The 18,969-nt window shown below is 42.3% G+C and overlaps 1 protein-coding gene across 1 annotated transcript; it reads left to right on the plus strand.

The window, feature by feature from the left end:
* Window positions 1-5,720: 5,720 nt before the first annotated feature.
* LOC308161079 (sodium-coupled neutral amino acid transporter 3-like) lies at window positions 5,721-16,725 on the plus strand (the record flags this gene model as incomplete). Its single annotated transcript, XM_080535026.1, has 15 exons — window positions 5,721-5,794; window positions 6,571-6,655; window positions 6,856-6,971; window positions 8,349-8,422; window positions 8,588-8,680; window positions 9,030-9,111; window positions 9,267-9,349; window positions 11,296-11,354; window positions 12,017-12,130; window positions 12,821-12,900; window positions 13,341-13,441; window positions 15,570-15,694; window positions 16,059-16,203; window positions 16,363-16,466; window positions 16,621-16,725. 15 exons carry the CDS (start codon window positions 5,721-5,723, stop codon window positions 16,723-16,725), a joined length of 1,440 nt encoding a protein of 479 aa, XP_080391152.1.
* Window positions 16,726-18,969: the final 2,244 nt, after the last annotated feature.

Here is an 18,969-nt window from a genome sequence, read left to right on the forward strand (position 1 = left end):
AGAATAAACCTATAGTTCCAATAAGGAAGGAATAAGGTTGTTTTTTTCTAGAATCCATGATGGTATTATCTTGTCACTTGAATGACAAATGTACTGTAGTAGTATGCTAGTAGTTCCCACCATTCACAGGCTGTAATTTAACACTACCTGTGCCAGGTGTTGCAAAGGGTTAAAAATGGGTGTTCCCATTCTCTCTCTCTCCCCCCTCCCTTTCTCTCATGCATTCCCTAAGCTCCCTCTCTCTCCTTCTCCTCTCTCCCAAAGGAGCTTTAGTAGAAGTAAACTCCTGACCCACAAGTCTGAATATCAACACAGGAAGACCATAGAAGACCAGTGGATTTCAAAAGGGATATATTCCAGAATAAAAAGAAGGAGACCGGGAACTTCCCGTTTTTTTACTATCAGGGTAAGTTGCAGCTGAATGGCTTTGAGTTGCAGTTGCAGTGTGTGGGGTGTTGAGGAAGGAAGGGCAACTGTCAATACAGAGGGAGTCTTGCATCAGACAAAGGCCATGTGGTACAACAGAAACAGACACTGTGGCACTTCTGCTGTGGCTGACTGTCTGGTCCAGGTGACTGGGGTGGTCGGCTCTGTACTGCACCAGATAGTTAGTGATACAATTAAACATAATATGCTGTAGTAGTCAATATTAAATTGGTGGTCTCAGGTACTGTTTGTGGACTTTTTGTTTGTTTTTTTACACAGAGACCATGTACAGGTAAACTGGTCCAGGTGACTGGGGCTCTGTTCTCCACTAGATAGTGATACAATTAAACATAAGGTGTAGTAGTCAATATTAAATTGGTGGTATCAGGTACTGTTTGTGGATTATTATTTTTTTTTTTTTTTTTTTTTTTTACACAGACAGAGATGTACAGGTATACTAGTCACTATATAGGTTGTTGTGACTCAAAAGCAAAGAGTTCATCCTATGAGCAGTGTTCATTTTGGCAGGCTTTTTAGTCGTTTAGTCTTGGTCTTTGGACGAAGATGCGTAGACACATTTGGTTTTTGGTCACATTTGAGTTATTTCTGTCCTTCTTGTTTTTGGTCTAGTTTCGTGTTGGTGACTAGGGCTAGACTGAAATGTTTTTGAAGACTGAGTTTTTGTGGACTGAAACCCCACTGGGTTGTTTTCAGTTTTCCTCACCTGGAACTGGACTGGTACCAAGAAGGATGGAGGTGACTGGCTGTGACTAGAACTGGTGTGCATCTTCGTCTAAAGACTGAAAAACCAGCCAAAATTAATATTGCCTGTGAGCAATTCTGTTTGTGTTTGTCTCTCTTTCTAAGAGCTTAGTTTTTGTTAGGGGGTCTGTTTCAGTGTAGGTGGAAATCAGAGGACAGGCTCAGTGTAATGCACAGAATAGAATGGAATGAGGAATGGTATGCATCATCACTGATTCTGTTCCATGCAGTACCAATGAGCCTGTCCTAAGTTATTCTGCATTAAACTGCATTTCATTGTCTGGTACTTGTACTCTGCAATGACAATAAAGTTGAATCTAATCTAATCTAATTAAGTTATTCCATTGAGAGTTCATGTTGTCAATGAAGAATGGAAAGATGCCATGTAACCTATAAAAAAATAAAAAAATAAAATTATAATAATAATATTTCTTTCTTCTTCTATCACGACGACTGCCAATGGCCCCTGACCTGGTGAACTGATGATTCACTTTCTTAGTCAAATGTATCGATTGTAATTTGTAAGTCGCTTTGGAAGAAGGCGTCTGCTAAATGCCAAAAATGTAAAACATGTGTAAATGTACCTGTAGCAAACCAGTTCTATCCAGTTTGTCTGAGTCACCCATTCACAAAAAAAAGCATATTGACATTTACATTTCTGGGATTTATCCAAAGCGACTTACAACAAATACTTTTGTCTAAATAAGTGAATCATCAATCCATCAGTCATAGCAAGAGAAAGTAATCTATCTATGCTAGGGGCCATCATGTGAGTGCTAGTTCATTATCAACAATGAATGAACCAGCTCAGGTGATGCTGGTAAATGGCTCCACATGTTGCTTATAAGATTCCACTTTGACCAAAGCCCCCAAAAAAATACCGGTACACTGAAAGTTATACAATTGAATTGGTTGAATCACTCACTTATCAACTCCCTGTGTTGTTGTGTTAGCCTATTGTTGTGTCTGGTAAGTGAATGTACTGTATCTGTATGACTAAAAAAGCTAAAGCTAAGCTAAGATGCTAAGAAAACCAATTGAGTAATTAATTACTACCACTTTGCACAGGAGCTACTACTATTACTACTACTACTACTACTGGTCTCAGATACAGTAGATGGATAGATCACTTTCTTAGGTAAATGTATTTGTTGTAAGTCGCTTTGGATAAAGGCGTCTGCTAAATGTCTCAGATCAAGAGCCAGTAATTGACCTGTTTCTCTTCAATAGGTTTGTTCAAGGCTTAGGTATTATAGTAATGTCATGCCATGCTGGTCCATGTAAAACTCCACAGTGTCAGTGAGCCCCCAGGGATTGTAACCTACTGTACAAAAGGTTCTTTGGCTTTCCTCTTTGTACCCCTTGTAGAACCCTTTGCGGTCCCATGGAGAACCCTTTTAGGTTCTGTGTAGAACCCTTTGGGTTCCCGTGTCGGTCCAGAGTAGCTTTTGTAGTCATACAGTACATTAACTTACCAGACACAACAATACGCTAACACAACAACGCAGAGACTTGATACGTAAGTGATTAAGTGATTCAACCAAATTATGTAACTTTCAGTGTATTTTTATTTTGGGCTTTGGCCAGTAAGTGGAATGTTATGAGCAACATGTGGAGCCATTTACCAGCATCACCTGAGCTGGTTCATTCTTGTTGATAATGAACTAGCACTCACATGATGGCCCCTAGCATAGATAGATGACTTTTTCTTGCTATGACTGAAGGATTGATGATTCACTTACTTTTAGACAAAATATATGTGTTGTTGTAACTAGTGTTGTTCCGATACCGATACTAGTATCGGCATGGCCACCGATACGCACAAAAATGCTGGTATCGGTATCGGCGAGTACTTTACAAAAACGTAAAAAAAAATTAAAAAAAAAATATTTTTTTTACTTAAGTTTTACAAAAACTTTACGAGTTTTACAAAGGTTTTGAGCAGTGCCAGACTAAGTGTTAGCAATAATTTTACATCGAGGTGAGTATGCGGCTCAAAAAACATGTTTTTTTGTTTTGTTTTTTCAAACGCCGTGGTATCGGATCGGTACTCGGTATCGGCAAGTACTGCACGGTCAGGTATCGGTATCGGGATCGGGATCAAAAAATGGTATCGGAACAACACTAGTTGTAACGATACCATTTTTTGATCCCGATACCGATACCTGACCGTGCAGTACTTGCCGATACCGAGTACCGATCCGATACCACGGCGTTTGAAAAAACAAAACAAAAAAACATGTTTTTTGAGCCGCATACTCACCTCGATGTAAAATTATTGCTAACACTAAAGGCCGGTTTAGGCTTCTGCGTCGAATTTACGTGCGTAGCTTACGTAAATTCTTACGTAGGTCTCGCAATTTACACTTCTGCGTAGGCCGCGCTGCAATTACACCGTCACATCGCTAGGTGGCAGTGTGTTTTCAGCCCCTGTGCTGTGCCTCTTCCGGTTAGGAACTCAACGGAGCTCAAAGCTCTAAGCGGCATAATAGCGATCTTTTTGTTGTTATGTTGTTGTAAATAAAAGTTATATGATGCATTGAAATGACATTAAACTAAGATAATACGATGGTTATCATAATTTTTCAAATCTTTATTAATAAGTAATTACAGAAAAGGTGAATGACATTTCTGTCATGACTTCCGCATTTTGGGCGACGAGAGAGTCGGAATCTTGTCTGAATCATGTGCTACCAAGCGGACCAATCACAGAGCTTACGGTTAACGTGCGCTCTGACGCGTGGATAGATTTTTTGAAAGGAGCACGTCCAGGCTACGCACGTCCACGCGGGACTACGTAAGCTTACGCGTAGCCTACGGCGTCGACTTTACGCAGAAGCCTAAACCGGCCTTTAGTCTGGCACTGCTCAAAACCTTTGTAAAACAGGAAAAAATACCAACAGAGAGTGAATACTATAGAACTTTTTTTTATTGTCTACCTGGTATGGTGACAAGAAAATCAACCCCTTATAAAACCTGAAATGTGGCTCTCACAGATGCCAATCAGTGCAATATCCATTTAAGATATAAAACAGTCGTAGTAGTAGTGCAACAGCAAGTGAACATTTACAAACAAAATAACTAAAAAAAAAAAAAAAATCGGACTTTTTGTTGTTGTTAGTACTCGCCGATACCGATACCAGCATTTTTGTGCGTATCGGTGGCCATGCCGATACTAGTATCGGTATCGGAACAACACTTTTGGATAAAGGCCCAAAATGTAAATATCAATATGCTTTTATTTTCTGTTGTAGAACCCTTTGGGGTACAATGTAGAACCCTTTTGGGTTCTGTGTAGAACCCTTTTGAGGTCCCATGGGGAACCTTTTGTTCTAAGAGTGTATGTGAGACCATGAGAGCGGAAGTGTTGTGGTCAGGTTCAGGAACTCTCCTAGCACACTCCTAGCAGATTAGGTCAATGTACAGTAAGTCCCTACATAACATCTGTTATTTAAAGCAGTTACTGGCACGTAAGCTGTAGATTGCTTTACACGAACCCTTAAACCGTATCTCCCTTTGTTATGCTGATGGATTAGTACATTTTGAGCATTTAAGTAACTTTTTGTTTTTGTTATTCTTGGTTCGAGAGTGGTCCTCATAGCAGCCTATGGTACATTTTCTGTTAAATGTATTATTATTATTATTTATTTCCATAAGAAGTGCCCGCAGAGGGTATTATTGTGTATTATCGAGGGAAATATGGAGGTAATCCAGATCAAGACTAAATAACTCAAATTATTTTTTTAAATGCTAGCTCTTTCTCAGCTCTTTCAATAATGACTGAATATTATTCAGTCTACGTATGTGCTTCTCAGACACGTGTTTCTCAGACATTTCAGCTGGTTCTGCTTTAGGCTCAATCCGATGATTCTTCCCAAGCCGTTGGCCTTTCCTTAGTCATGTGTAGTTCGGTGACTGCGATCGTGAGAGGATAGTTGAAAAGTTGATTCACACAGCCGCCACCAGCATGTTATAATTATACTTGGCCAGAAGGCAACAGAGCCTTCAAGATGGCAATTTCATCTCATGACAACGAGTGTTGTGTCAACAGTCACCCTATCTCCGCCACCGCAATACAAAGACACAAAATAAGAGATTGAGAGAATGATATGTTTGTTTTTAAGCTTTTGTTTTCCCTCCAACGCGCTCACCTCAAGTTTATTTTTACGTTCCCAAATGCTAGATATAATTGTACCTTTTCGTTTGCCATCCAATGCACTGACCTCAAGTTTGTTTTTATCTTCCCAAATGATAGAGTGTCAGACGATTATAGTATCTCAGGTATTATGGTTAACAACACATTGTTTATCTCTGCCTCCGCTGATCCTCTACCTCCCCCGCCGAACGTCATCACAGTAGCATGTTACACACACAACTGAATTCCCAACTAAAACCAGTTTTTCTTGTTTCCATGGTTTCCAGGGAGGGGTTTGAAACTCGATTGTCCATTAGAAGCACCTTTCCTGTCAGCCCACCCACAGAAGAGCCAACCTTGTCTCCACCGGGACCATCTCACCGGCCGACGGACGATTATGGAGCTACAGAAGATGAACGGCCACCATAGTGGGGATCGTGGTCCGGAGAAGAAGGTCACCTTAGAGGATGGGTACGTGGCCTGTTCACTTCTGTTAATGATCGCAAGTTCGGCGGTTCGATCCCCGGCTGGCCACGTGTCGAGGTGTCCTTGGGCAAGACACTTAACCCCCAAATTGCTCCCAATGAGCAGGCTGGCGCCTTGCATGGTATAGCTTGCCGCCATTGGTGTGTGAATGTGTGTGTGACTGGGTGAATGAGAGGCCATTGTAAAGGGCTTTGGAATAAGGCGCTATATACAGTAAGTACAGTCCATTTGGTGTCCTATCGAATAGAGAGATGTACACTGCAACTGGTGCAAAACGGTTAGTGAACCAGTCCCTCAGTCTCCCGTACCCTGGTCATTACTGGACGATGTGACTTCATCATCACACACACCATCATCATCATCACCAGTCACCCAAACACTGAACGCGGAGTTGCATCACAGTAGGATATACAATCCCAAATGTCTTGTTACACACACAACTGCTGCTTAAAACTACTTTGACGGCAAATATACCGTTAGTGTGTTTCTGTTACTGCAGCAATGTTTCAAATGACAAAGTTGTATTGTTACGTCACATTGTGACAATAGTTACATGACATAAGTGAGGACAAGAGACAACTGGACAAGTGACAAGTTGTAGGAGACCATAAGACAAATGGACAGGACACAATTTAACAGTACAAATAGTAAAAAATAAATAAAAAATAAAAGAATAGTACAGATGCTCTGGGTAGAAGTGTGTCCTTGCGTTTTTACCACTGTTTCACTGTTTCCAAATGTTTATTTTTCTAAAATAACAGGTTTGACGGGCTGGAATACATGGCCGAACGCGACGAGTTCCTCCCTCAGAAGGGCGGCGCGAAGAAGGAGCCTCAGTTCACAGATGTGAGTACCTCAGCTCAGACGCAGGTCAAAGGTCATACTGGAGGTGTGAGCACGAAAGAACAGTCCTTATGTATTGTTTTTAAATAAAGGAATAGCCTTTTTACAAAGGTCCGACCTGTTCCACTGGTATAGTAATCAAAATGCTTTAGCATCATCTCATTGCGTGTGCGACACACTCACTTGTTCTTTTCTCTCCGTAGTTTGAGGGGAAGACCTCCTTTGGGATGTCCATCTTTAACCTCAGCAATGCCATCATGGGCAGTGGAATTCTGGGATTAGCGTATGCCATGTCCAACACCGGAATTATCCTTTTCTTGTGAGTAATCATGCCGCACCCTGGCTAACATCCGTGTGTGTGTACGTGTCTGTGTGTGTCTGTGTGTGTCTGTGAGTGTGTGTGTGTGTGTGTGTGTGTGTGTGTGTGTGTCTATACCCAGTAGGGTTATAGAATGACACTGGTTGTTTTTATGTCAAGATGCTCAGTTGTACCTCCCAGAACACTCTCCAGACTACACAGCAGTCTGAGTGCCTCCAGCAGACCCATCTAGAGAAACATGTTTGTTCTACAGGGAAACACTGCGACTGTGCCTTCCCCGCTGTGCATACAGCCTTGGCTGGTGGGTGGAGCCAATAATGTAAACAAAGCCTGAAGGGGTAATTGAAATAAATGTACTGTGCAGGGTGGCGTGATGTTTATGTGTGTGCGTGTGTGTGTGTGTGTGTGTGCGTGTGTGTGTGTGTGTGTGTGTGTGAGTGTGTGAATGTGTGTGTGTGTGTTGTTTGTGTGTGTGTGTGTGTGAGTGTGTGAGTGTGTGTGTGTGTGTGTGTGTGTGTGTGTGTGTGTGTGTGTGTGTGTGTGTGTGCGTGCGTGCGTGCGTGCGTGTGTGTGTGTGTAAAGCAGAGCACACTCTGCTCTCCTAAATCAGATTTGACCGGTTATAAATAGCCCATCGTGATCAGATCAAAGGCACGTCTGCCTGGATCAGTCCTGCCCGGTGTATTGGGGGGGGGGAGGGGGAGGGGGGCCGGCAAGCCTCTGAATCACTGCGCCGCCGTACGTCACTAAAACACTGGCTAATCGCTCTGGTGTGTGTCAAAAAACCTCTGAAAGGTCTGCCCCTCCTCCTCCTCCCTGAAGAGAATAAATAAACCAAACTTTCTGGCAGGACACTTTCCGTACATGTCATGACACGTTTTTCCATGACTGTTCATACTCAGCGGTGTAGCTGTAGTGGCTCTGTCAAGGGCACATGGAGGGTGAGTCAACAAGAGGTATTGAGAGCCAATTGTTACCACTGCTTTACGGTGCAGATGCCAGGTTTGATGAATCAAGTGGAAATAAATCCTCATCTATTTAATAAAGGAGCACGCTAATGGCGTTACCTGCTTTTGTTTGTGTCCCACTTATTTTAGTGTTTTTAATCTTACCGTTCTTATTTGAGTTCACTTGACGTATTTTTCCATACGTCATATGAACATTTTCCTTGATGTATTTTCCTTGATGGTTTTTTCCATGGCTTTAGCACCCCATTCACCACAAAAGTCCACTGATCCAGGCTATTATCTGGACATTGGATATAGTGCTGTTACTGTATGGTGGCTAAGCTTCATCTACTGTATCTCTGGTCTGTTATACTGATCAATCTCTGATCTTTTACACTGATCTTTTTATACTTGTGTGTTTTTTTTTTAGAATCCTGTTGACGTTCATCGCTGTTCTATCAGCGTATTCCATCCACCTCCTCCTGAAAAGTGCAGGTGTCGTAGGTAAGATGGTGGTGTTGACGGATGCAGAGCTGTGGAGGTAGAAATCGGAGGATGGGCTCATTGTAATGCATTATGAATGGTATCAAACACAACTGTTTGATAAATATGAATCCTACTGGAGCTGCAGGAAGTGACATCATGCGTTATGTGTGTCTGCTCATCCAGGCATCCGTGCGTATGAGCAGCTGGGGAACAGGGCCTTTGGACACCCAGGCAAAGTGGTGGCTGGGTGCATCATTACTATGCACAACATCGGAGGTATGGCACGGGCAAAAAAAAATTTACGTTTACATTTTTTGGGCATTTAGCAGACGCCTTTATCCAAAACGATTTACAACAAATACATTTGTCTAAGAAAGTGAATCGTCTATCCGTCAGTCATCACAAGAAAAAGTAATCTATTTTAGGGGCCAGGGGCCATTGGCAGTCATAATGCTCGAACAAGGAAGAATTAGTTGTTGTTGTTGTTTTAGTTTGTTTAACATGAGGTCATAATTCACTCATGGTGTCAAATATAGACGTAACAATACAAATAAAAGAGTCAGCTGATACATCTCCTGTGGAATGATTGGCCTAAGTCAAATCTAATCAATCTAATCTCCTTTAGCGATGTCCAGCTACCTTTTCATTGTGAAGTCAGAGCTCCCATTGGTCATTCAGGCCTTCCTTGGCAAGACTTCAAACACTGGGTGAGTACGCCATTGACACTGTTGTTGTTGTTGTTGTTGTTGTTATTTTTCATTCATCATAACTAATAAAAGGGGTACATGTTCTGTGTTAGTTGACGGATAGATATGTAGCTTAGCATCATCGTGTAGATTCTAACCTGTGTCTTGTCTGTCAGAGAGTGGTTCATGACAGGAAATTACCTCATCATGATCGTAAGCGTCCTCATCATCCTTCCACTAGCACTCATGAGGCAGCTCGGTATGTTTACACCTCTTCCATCGTCACCCCATTCCTCTTCTATCCATATGTCCATCTCTCTCTCTCTCTCTCTCCTATCCTCATGTCCATCACTCTCTCTTTCTCTCCTATCCTCATGTCCATCTCTCTCTCTTTCTCTCCTATCCTCATGTCCTTCTCTGTCTCTTTCTCTCCTATCCTCCTGTCCATCACTCTCTCTTTCTCTCCTATCCTCCTGTCCATCACTCTCTCTTTCTCTCCTATCCTCCTGTCCATCACTCTCTCTTTCTCTCCTATCCTCCTGTCCATCACTCTCTCTTTCTCTCCTATCCTCCTGTCCATCACTCTCTCTTTCTCTCCTATCATGTCCATCTCTCTCTCTTTCTCTCCTATCCTCCTGTCCATCACTCTCTCTTTCTCTCCTATCCTGTCCATCACTCTCTCTTTCTCTCCTCTCTGCATGTCCATCACTCTCTCTTTCTCTCCTATCCGCCTGTCCATCACTCTCTCTTTCTCTCCTATCCTCCTGTCCATCACTCTCTCTTTCTCTCCTATCCTGTCCATCACTCTCTCTTTCTTTCCTATCCTCCTGTCCATCACTCTCTCTTTCTCTCCTGTCCTCCTGTCCATCACTCTCTCTTTCTCTCCTATCCTCCTGTCCATCACTCTCTCTTTCTCTCCTATCCTCCTGTCCATCACTCTCTCTTTCTCTCCTATCCTCCTGTCCATCACTCTCTCTTTCTCTCCTATCCTCCTGTCCATCACTCTCTCTCTCTCTCCTATCCTCCTGTCCATCACTCTCTCTTTCTCTCCTGTCCTCCTGTCCATCACTCTCTCTTTCTCTCCTATCCTCCTGTCCATCACTCTCTCTTTCTCTCCTATCCTCCTGTCCATCACTCTCTCTTTCTCTCCTATCCTCCTGTCCATCACTCTCTCTCTCTCCTATCCTCCTGTCCATCACTCTCTCTCTCTCTCCTATCCTCCTGTCCATCTCTCTCTCTCTCTCCTATCCTCCTGTCCATCACTCTCTCTCTCTCCTATCCTCCTGTCCATCTCTCTCTCTCTCTCCTATCCTCCTGTCCATCACTCTCTCTTTCTCTCCTATCCTCCTGTCCATCACTCTCTTTCATCACTCTCTCTCTCTCTTTCCTATCCTCATGTCCATCATTCTCTCTTTCTCTCCTATCCTGTCCATCACTCTCTCTTTCTCTCCTATCCTCCTGTCCATCACTCTCTCTTTCTCTCCTATCCTCCTGTCCATCACTCTCTCTTTCTCTCCTCTCCGCATGTCTATCACTCTCTCTCTCTCTCCTATCCTCATGTCCATCTCTCTTTCTCTCCTATCCTGTCCATCACTCTCTCTCTCTCTCTCTCCTATCCTCCTGTCCATCACTCTCTCTTTCTCTCCTATCCTGTCCATCACTCTCTCTTTCTCTCCTATCCATCACTCTTTTTTGTCTCCTATGCTCACTCTCTCTTTCTCTCCTCTCTGCATGTCCATCACTCTCTCTTTCTCTCATATCCTCCTGTCCATCACTCTCTCTTTCTCCCCTATCCTCCTGTCCATCACTCTCTCTTTATCTCCTATCCTCCTGTCCATCACTCTCTCTTTCTCCTATCCTCCTGTCCATCAATGTCTCTTTCTCTCCACTGTCCAGTGTGTCTGTCATGTTTAACCTCAGCGTTAGGCATTTTTTTTAACCATCATCAGTCGGGATGAGGGTTGCTATTTCAAATCTTCCGAATGTTGTTTGAAATAAATGCTGGTCGCTGATGCATGAAGGGATAATAGTCCCTGCGAAGTTGATTTGATATTGATATTATCTGCATTTGTGTTGTTATAAATGCTGTTTTCTATCGTTGTTAGAGGCCAAGATGCTGTTTATTGTATCTTCTATCAACCTGCAATACATGCACACATCACAGCCTATATCATAACACACGACGATCTTGTCATTGTTTACCAGGTTACCTTGGTTACACAAGCGGCTTCTCCCTCTCCTGCATGGTGTTCTTCCTCATCTCGGTGAGTCATCGCTGTTGTTAATCAGATTACCTCGCCGACCGACCTATCATCACAGCATGGCTGTACACACCTGACATTAACCAATCAGATTACCTCACCAGCCTACCTACCTACCTACCATCACAGCATGGCCGTACACACCTGACTTTAACTAATCTGATTACCCAGCAACCTACCTACCTCGCTACCATCACATCACGGTTGTATACAACTGGCATTAACCAATCAGATTACCTCACCAACCGACCTATCATCACAGCATGGCCGTACACACCTGACATTAACTAATCTGATTATACCCAGCAACCTACCTACCTAGCTACCATCCCATCACGGTTGTATACAACTGGCATTAACCAATCAGATTACCTCACCAGCCTACCTACCTACCTATTATCACATCACGGTTGTAACTGACATTAACCAATCAGATTACCTCACCAGCCTATCTACCTACCTACCTATCATCACATCATGGTTGTATACAACTGACATTAACCAATCAGATTACCTCACCAGCCTACCTACCTACCTACCTATCACCACATCATGGTTGTATACAACTGGCATTAACCAATCAGATTACCCACCAGCCTACCTACCTACCTACCTATCACCACATCATGGTTGTAACTGACATTAACCCGTGTTCTTTTTTTTAGGTGATCTACAAGAAGTTCAACATCCCTTGCCCATTGGACAGCGCTAACCACACCTCTACCTACGTAACCACAGGAGACAGCTGCGAAGCCAAACTATTCACTATCAACCAAGAGGTCAGAGAACAAGACAAATGTAGATTGCATTTGAAGTTGCACTTATTCCAGTTGTGTATGTTCTGGCGTTGTGTCGAAGTGTTCGGGTTGTGAACTGTGACTATGGGTTGTGGTTGTTGTCAATAGTCAAGGGGCCGGTTTCACAGACAAGGCTTAAGCGTAATCCTGGACTAAAAAGCATCTTCAATGGAGATTTTACATCGAAAGTGTGATTTAGTCCAAGACTTGGCTTAACCCCTTGTCTGTGAAACCGACCCTAAATGTCTTAAAGGCTTATGGTAAGTGAGTTCAAAGTTTAACCGCAAGTTATGTTTGTTTACTAATCCAAGCTTGACTTCGGTGTCTGTGTTGTGAACTGTTTCTCTGATAGTATCACTAATGCATGTTTGGTATGTTGGCATAGGCAACACAGTTATATTGGTAGTATCACTAATGCATGTTTGGTCTGTTGGCTTATAATAGGCAATAGAGTTATATTGGTAGTATTACTAATGCATGTTTGGTATGTTGGCATAGGCAACACAGTTATATTGGTAGTATCACTAATGCATGTTTGGTCTGTGTCTTATAATAGGCAATAGAGTTATATTGGTAGTATCACTAATGCATGTTTGGTATGTTGACTAATAATAGGCAATAGAGTTCTATTGGTGGTATCACTAATGCATGTGTGGTGTGTTGGTCTTTCAGACAGCGTACACCATCCCTATCCTGGCTTTCGCTTTCGTGTGTCACCCTGAAGTGCTCCCCATCTACACTGAGCTACGAGAGTAAGCTATCATTTGAATATAGCCTGTGTTTACATATTAGATTAGATTAGATTCCACTTTATTGTCATTGCACAGAGTACAAGTACTGAGACAAGGAGATGTAGTTTAGTTTGGCATGGAACCAGATAGTATAAGTTGTTACAGTGAGTATAAATAAATGAATATGAAGTGAATATACATGAGATTATTATATGAGATGTGTAGTTATGATATGTACTGTACAGTATGAATGTAGACAGTGCATGGCATTACAGTGAGTATAAATAAATGAATATAAAGTGAATATACATGAGATGAATATCAAGTTATGATACATGTTCAAACTTTGATGAGGGAGTGCACTGTATCTCCACATGTTTCTGCATTAATAAATGATTATATTATTATAATGATATTGTTCATACAGAAAATAATTATATCCACATTTATGTTTAATCCAGTGCTACTAAGAAGCGTATGCAGACGGTGGCCAACGTCTCTATCCTGGCCATGTTTGTCATGTATCTGCTAACCGCGCTCTTTGGCTACCTCACCTTCTATGGTAAGATTGTTTTATTCATAAAAATAACTCACATACACATCAGGGTTTCCGTTAGAAAAAATTGCCGCCGGACATCGTGTCCGGGAAGATTTCGATTTACCGGACAAACGTGATATATTCCGGTCATCATATTAAAATATTTAAAGAAAAATAATTTAAAAAAAAATATAATAATAATTTCTAATATAGCTGTTTGTCGCGGTGATTACTGTTGTGTAGCGGCCTATATATGCCATTTAATGTCTATTTCTCATCCGATACGATTAGATGCGAGCTATATAATATATAATAATATAACATGATTCGCATGCGCGCTATGCTATTATGTCCAGCGCTGAACGGGCGCCTCACTGGGAACTGAACAGACAGCATCGATCAATGAACAGACTCCACATTACGTTAACTGAAGTTTGTTAAATTGTTTGGGATTAATGTGAGTTTTCTATTTTCTCTTTCCAGTTTTACCCTTTTTTTTATCAATAAAACAACGTCATTTCTATAACCAGGTCTCGCTGGTTGGGAAGGCATTTCGTTTAGCTGCCTGTCAAATCATACTTAATCGGACTCGGGAGTATGTCAATGAGGAGAACATAACTGTTTATTGAGAAACAATAGGCAGGCTGGGATACGTATATAAAGAAATACCACAATGTCTAGATGTATAACATTTTATTGAACAGTGCAAGCATGTAGGCTTCTGGCGTGACATCGTACCCCTAACGTTCTTAGGGCTTGTTTGAAAAGCTTAGACTGAAAGTTAGTGCCCTGGTCAGATTGTATAACAAGAGGAAGACCGAATGTGGAAAAAAACGTTGTTAAAGCTTTCACCACTGAGCTGGCTGATATGTTACGCAACGGAACAGCTTCGGGAAAACGAGTAGCAGCGCACATAATAGTAAGCAAATACTGACTTCCACTTTTAGTCCTAGGCAAAGGTCCAACACAATCAATTATTACACGTTCAAATGGCTCCCCTATAGCAGGAATGGGATGCAATGGTGCGGGTGGAATGGATTGATTAGGCTTACCCGCCATCTGACAAGTATGGCAACAGCGGCAGTGCTTGGCAACATCCGCCTTCAGTCCGGGCCAAAAGAAATGTTTCAATATCAGCTGATAAGTTTTAGTTATACCTAAATGTCCTGACCACTGGCTCTCATGTGCTACAGATAACACCTGTTGTCTATAACCCACAGGCACAACCACTTGTTTTACAGTATTCCACTCACAACCATTTGCATTAGGAGGAGACCATTTACGCATTAATATCCCATCGTTAAGGAAATAAACTACGTTGCCCCCTATTTCAGATTCCTCACTAGCTGCATGTAAAAAACATTTGTTTAATGACTGATCAGCTACTTGAGCGACACGCAATCGCTCGCCGGTTACAGGCAGAGATAGGCTGTCAGCGGATGGTATGGTAGGACTCGGGGAGGATGGTAACTCTACCACTTTCTCCCTGGGAGAAGCTGAAACAATCGGGTTCTCATCCCTTTCAGAAAAGGCTTGCATAATCACACTATCACAGAGAGAAACATCGCTATCCTCCTCTCTGCCTCGACTCGATTGTGCACGAGTTATAGCGCACACCGGAAACAACCGCTGTTTCGCATAGGCAGCCTACACATTAGGAGTAATCATCATGCCGGTGTCAAATCATATCATAATAAAATAAATACATAGCCTATATATTCGTCTTTTTTAAAATAGAAGGAATCAGAATGTGAACTTTAGCGAATTGTATTCAAATTGTGCTTAGAGGGAATTATTTTCACCGGACATTTATGTCCGACGAGTTTTCAATTTGTCGGACTTCAACAACTTTTACCGGACAAAGTCCGGGAATTACCGGTTAACGGAAACCCTGATACACATAGAAGTTTATCTAAGTCTAGAGAAGTGATGTGACGTCAAGGTTTGGCGCAACAATAGCGCAACACATTTTTTCCGATGTTTACATAAGTGTTGCGTAACCGTTTGAATGAATTCACGCTTGTGTGTCTGGCGGCATTTATGGGTTCCTACTTGCTTAGTGTGTAATTGACCGTGTGTTCTAACGTTTTCAATGAATGTGTGTGCTTGTGTGTCTAGAGGTTTTAACGGCTTTGTGCTTGCCTGTGTGTAGTGGCGGTGGAGTCGGAGCTCCTTCACACCTACATTCAGGTGGACCCCCTGGACGTCCATATCCTGTGTGTGCGTGTGGCTGTGCTGGTGGCTGTCACCCTAACGGTGCCGGTGGTGCTCTTCCCGGTGAGATAACACTTGATTCTGCTGCACTGTGCCGTTTATCCACCAGGTGGAGGCCAAGACCTGCCAACGTTGCTGGGTTTGATGATAAGAGTCGATGAGCCCAGTTTAGTTAGGAGTCATACAGTACACACTGTACCTATCTACCTACTCTACATTGAATTCCATTCTAAGAGGCAGCCACTGTTATTACGAATATGAGGGGACTAATCTCCCTTTGTTAAGGTCAACAATTTGATAAAGTCTTTTCATAATACCAGCTGTATAAACCAACTCCTTAAGACGTGTTGACTTAGGCAGGCGTGATAAAACCTGTGTCCTTCCTTCCTTCCTCCCTCCCTCCCTCCCTTCCCTCTGTCCTCCTCAGATCCGTAGGGCCATCACGGAGCTGTTGTTCCCTGACAAGCCCTTCTATTGGCCCAGACACATCGTCATCGCCATCTGCCTCCTCATCATAGTCAACATCCTCGTCATCTTCGTGCCGAACATCCGTGACATCTTCGGCTTCATCGGTGAGCCTGCAGCAGCAATGACCGACACACAAACGAATGACACACTACTAGACTATGGTTTCACTACAGATGAATGCCCCCTTAGAAAAAGGAAGAATTACATTCTGCTTTGTGTGCGATTGAAAGAGTCTGACTGTTGACATCTTGTCCCTCCTCCAGGAGCCACCTCTGCTCCCAGTCTGATCTTCATTCTCCCAGGAATCTTTTACATCCGGATTGTTCCTGAGGAACAGGAGCCCATGAAATCCAGACCAAAGATTGCGGTAAACTCCCTCCCTTTTCACCTTTTTCGATTACAGTATTTCCGTTTTTAATGACAGAGAAATCAAACGATCAACTGTCTTTCATGGTTGCGAACAAGGTTGTCCTCTCTCTCTCTCTCCCTCACATTGTCTTTCTCCCCCCCCCCTCCTCTAGGCTGCGTGTTTCGCCGGGGTAGGAGTCATCTTCATGGTGATGAGTACGTCGTTTATCGTCATGGATTGGGTGACTGGAAAGGCTCGAAGTGGAGGCGGGCACTAGCAGCTGAGTCTGATAAAAGGAGGAATACCAACCCACTAACTAACCTGATGCCAACCAAAGCTCTTCCAATCATGAAATTATCCCCAACCAGCCCACCACTGTTGAACCAAAAGCCAAAACAACAACAACAACAACAACAACAACAACAACAACACGGGGGCTGAACTTGGCTGGACGTGGAAAAGAATATGATGAAACAAAACGTCCCCCCCCCCCCCCCCCCCACACAAGAGAGAAAAAGTGGTGTGAATTTCCATATGATGGCTGAAGGTACATTACAGTAGGAGTTGTAGGGGGGGAGAGGGAACCCAGCAGAACACAGAGGAACCGTCGTAAAAAAACAAAACAACATTGTGGTTAGCTTTCAGGATGTTGTTTCGAGACAGTAGTCAAGCTGTCGGAGACACAACAGGTGCAGGTTCGATGACAAACAATAAGTGATGTGATTACAGTATCTGTGATCACACAAGGACCAGCCAGAATGAGATTGTTTTCTCCAGGTGATGATGGTAGTATGGAGTATGTGTGTTGTACAAAATGGGTATCAAGGAATGGCTCCGTCATTAGCCAAAGTCTAACCCATCTTTATTATGACCCTCCATGTTATCTACCTCCCCTGAATTTTTTTAATGAGATGTTTTTAACACATGAAGAAAACTGATCTAATATTATACTAATATGGCATGTTGAGTTTTCTCTTTCTGGGAATTATGTAATGTTATGTAATGTTATGTAATGTTATGTAATGTAATGTACCTCCTGTTTCTTTCATTCGTCAATGAATGTTGAATGTTACTGTTCGTCCAATCAAATCCAGACCAGGGCCGCCGCTACATACACGCACATCACACGCTGTGCGTAGAGCACCAAGTGCCCAGACGGGGGCGCCAAAACAACCTAATCATAATGATGAATTATTTCACTTTAAGATGAAGAACAACTACAATAGGGTACTATTAGACCGTCCTCCAAAGGCAACTACTACTACACAGTTACGCTTAGGGCACCCAAACATCCTGCCGCAGCCCTGTTCCAGAAGTCTTTCATTCTTGCCCTAAAAGCACGTGTCCGTCATAGTGGCCTCCTTGTTTTATTGGGGACCTGTGTGGGTTGGTTTCCTATGGTTCATTTTAGTTCAGTTTCATTTTATATGGAAAACCCAGTCAAACATTTGCCTAAGAGTGTAAATAATGACATTCACATTGCCAGACAGTTACTCATGCATCCAGAGGGGCCAATCTTACTTTAATTGGAGAATAAAGGTTTTAGTCTAGTCTATTCACATTTGAATCCAGGAATTTGACAAGTATATTTATTTTGTATTGAGTCTTCATTGTTTATATGGATCGTCATTGATATGGATGTTATGCGAACCAATCGCCTATCGGCAAAATAGTGATTCTGTTTGGCAGTGGCATGGTAAATATCATAGGATTCACATTGATAGGGATCAGCAAACTGATACTGGTTAGTGTCGATCAGTAGAGGCTGGGGGAGGCAGAAATCAGAGGATGGGCTCGATGCATGGAATGGACTAAGGAATGGTATCAAACACGTGTGTATACTATTCCTTATTCCATTCCATTACAATGAACCAGTCCTCCTATTTCTACCTCCACTAGCCTCCCCTGGGGTCAGTCTGTGAGGAAGCAGAAGTAGCATTATCCTTGTATATTTAGACGTAGGCTTTTCTGAGTAAGTCTGTGAGAAGTAATCTCTAAAAACAGGAGTAGGGATAATTAGGAACCAGAAGTGTTCGGCCCTGGGCCTACTCGACTGGGACCTTTCTGGGGGCATAACAGTAGTTACCAGTAATTACCAGAAGTTACCAGTAGTTACCAGAAGTTACCAGAAGTTGACAACTATAATCAAATAAGAATAAGTAATTTTTGTTACATTTTTATTTTAGTTGTTTTTGATAAAAACAGAGTTCAAATTGAATTAGTTTGAGCTTTGTGTCAGCCTGGCTGCGCTATATATGGATCTATACTTTTAAGAGAGAATGGATTCTGTGTTTTTTATTTGTTTTTGTTTTTTGGGAAATGTATTTGTTTCAGTGAAAGAGATGTTGATTTTGTTATTCGTCCAATAAATGTTTAATGTGCAATTGTTTTTGAGTACTATGTTTCTCATTTCCAATATTTGTCATTAATGTTTACCAATAATTACTGCTCTATTATTTTGACATACTGTATGTAAAATGCATAAAAAAGAAAAAAAACATGTATTGTGTCATTGCAGAAC

Source organism: Nansenia antarctica (assembly GCF_963989245.1).
Source record: "Nansenia antarctica genome assembly, chromosome: 6".
NCBI classification, from domain to species: domain Eukaryota; kingdom Metazoa; phylum Chordata; class Actinopteri; order Argentiniformes; family Microstomatidae; genus Nansenia; species Nansenia antarctica.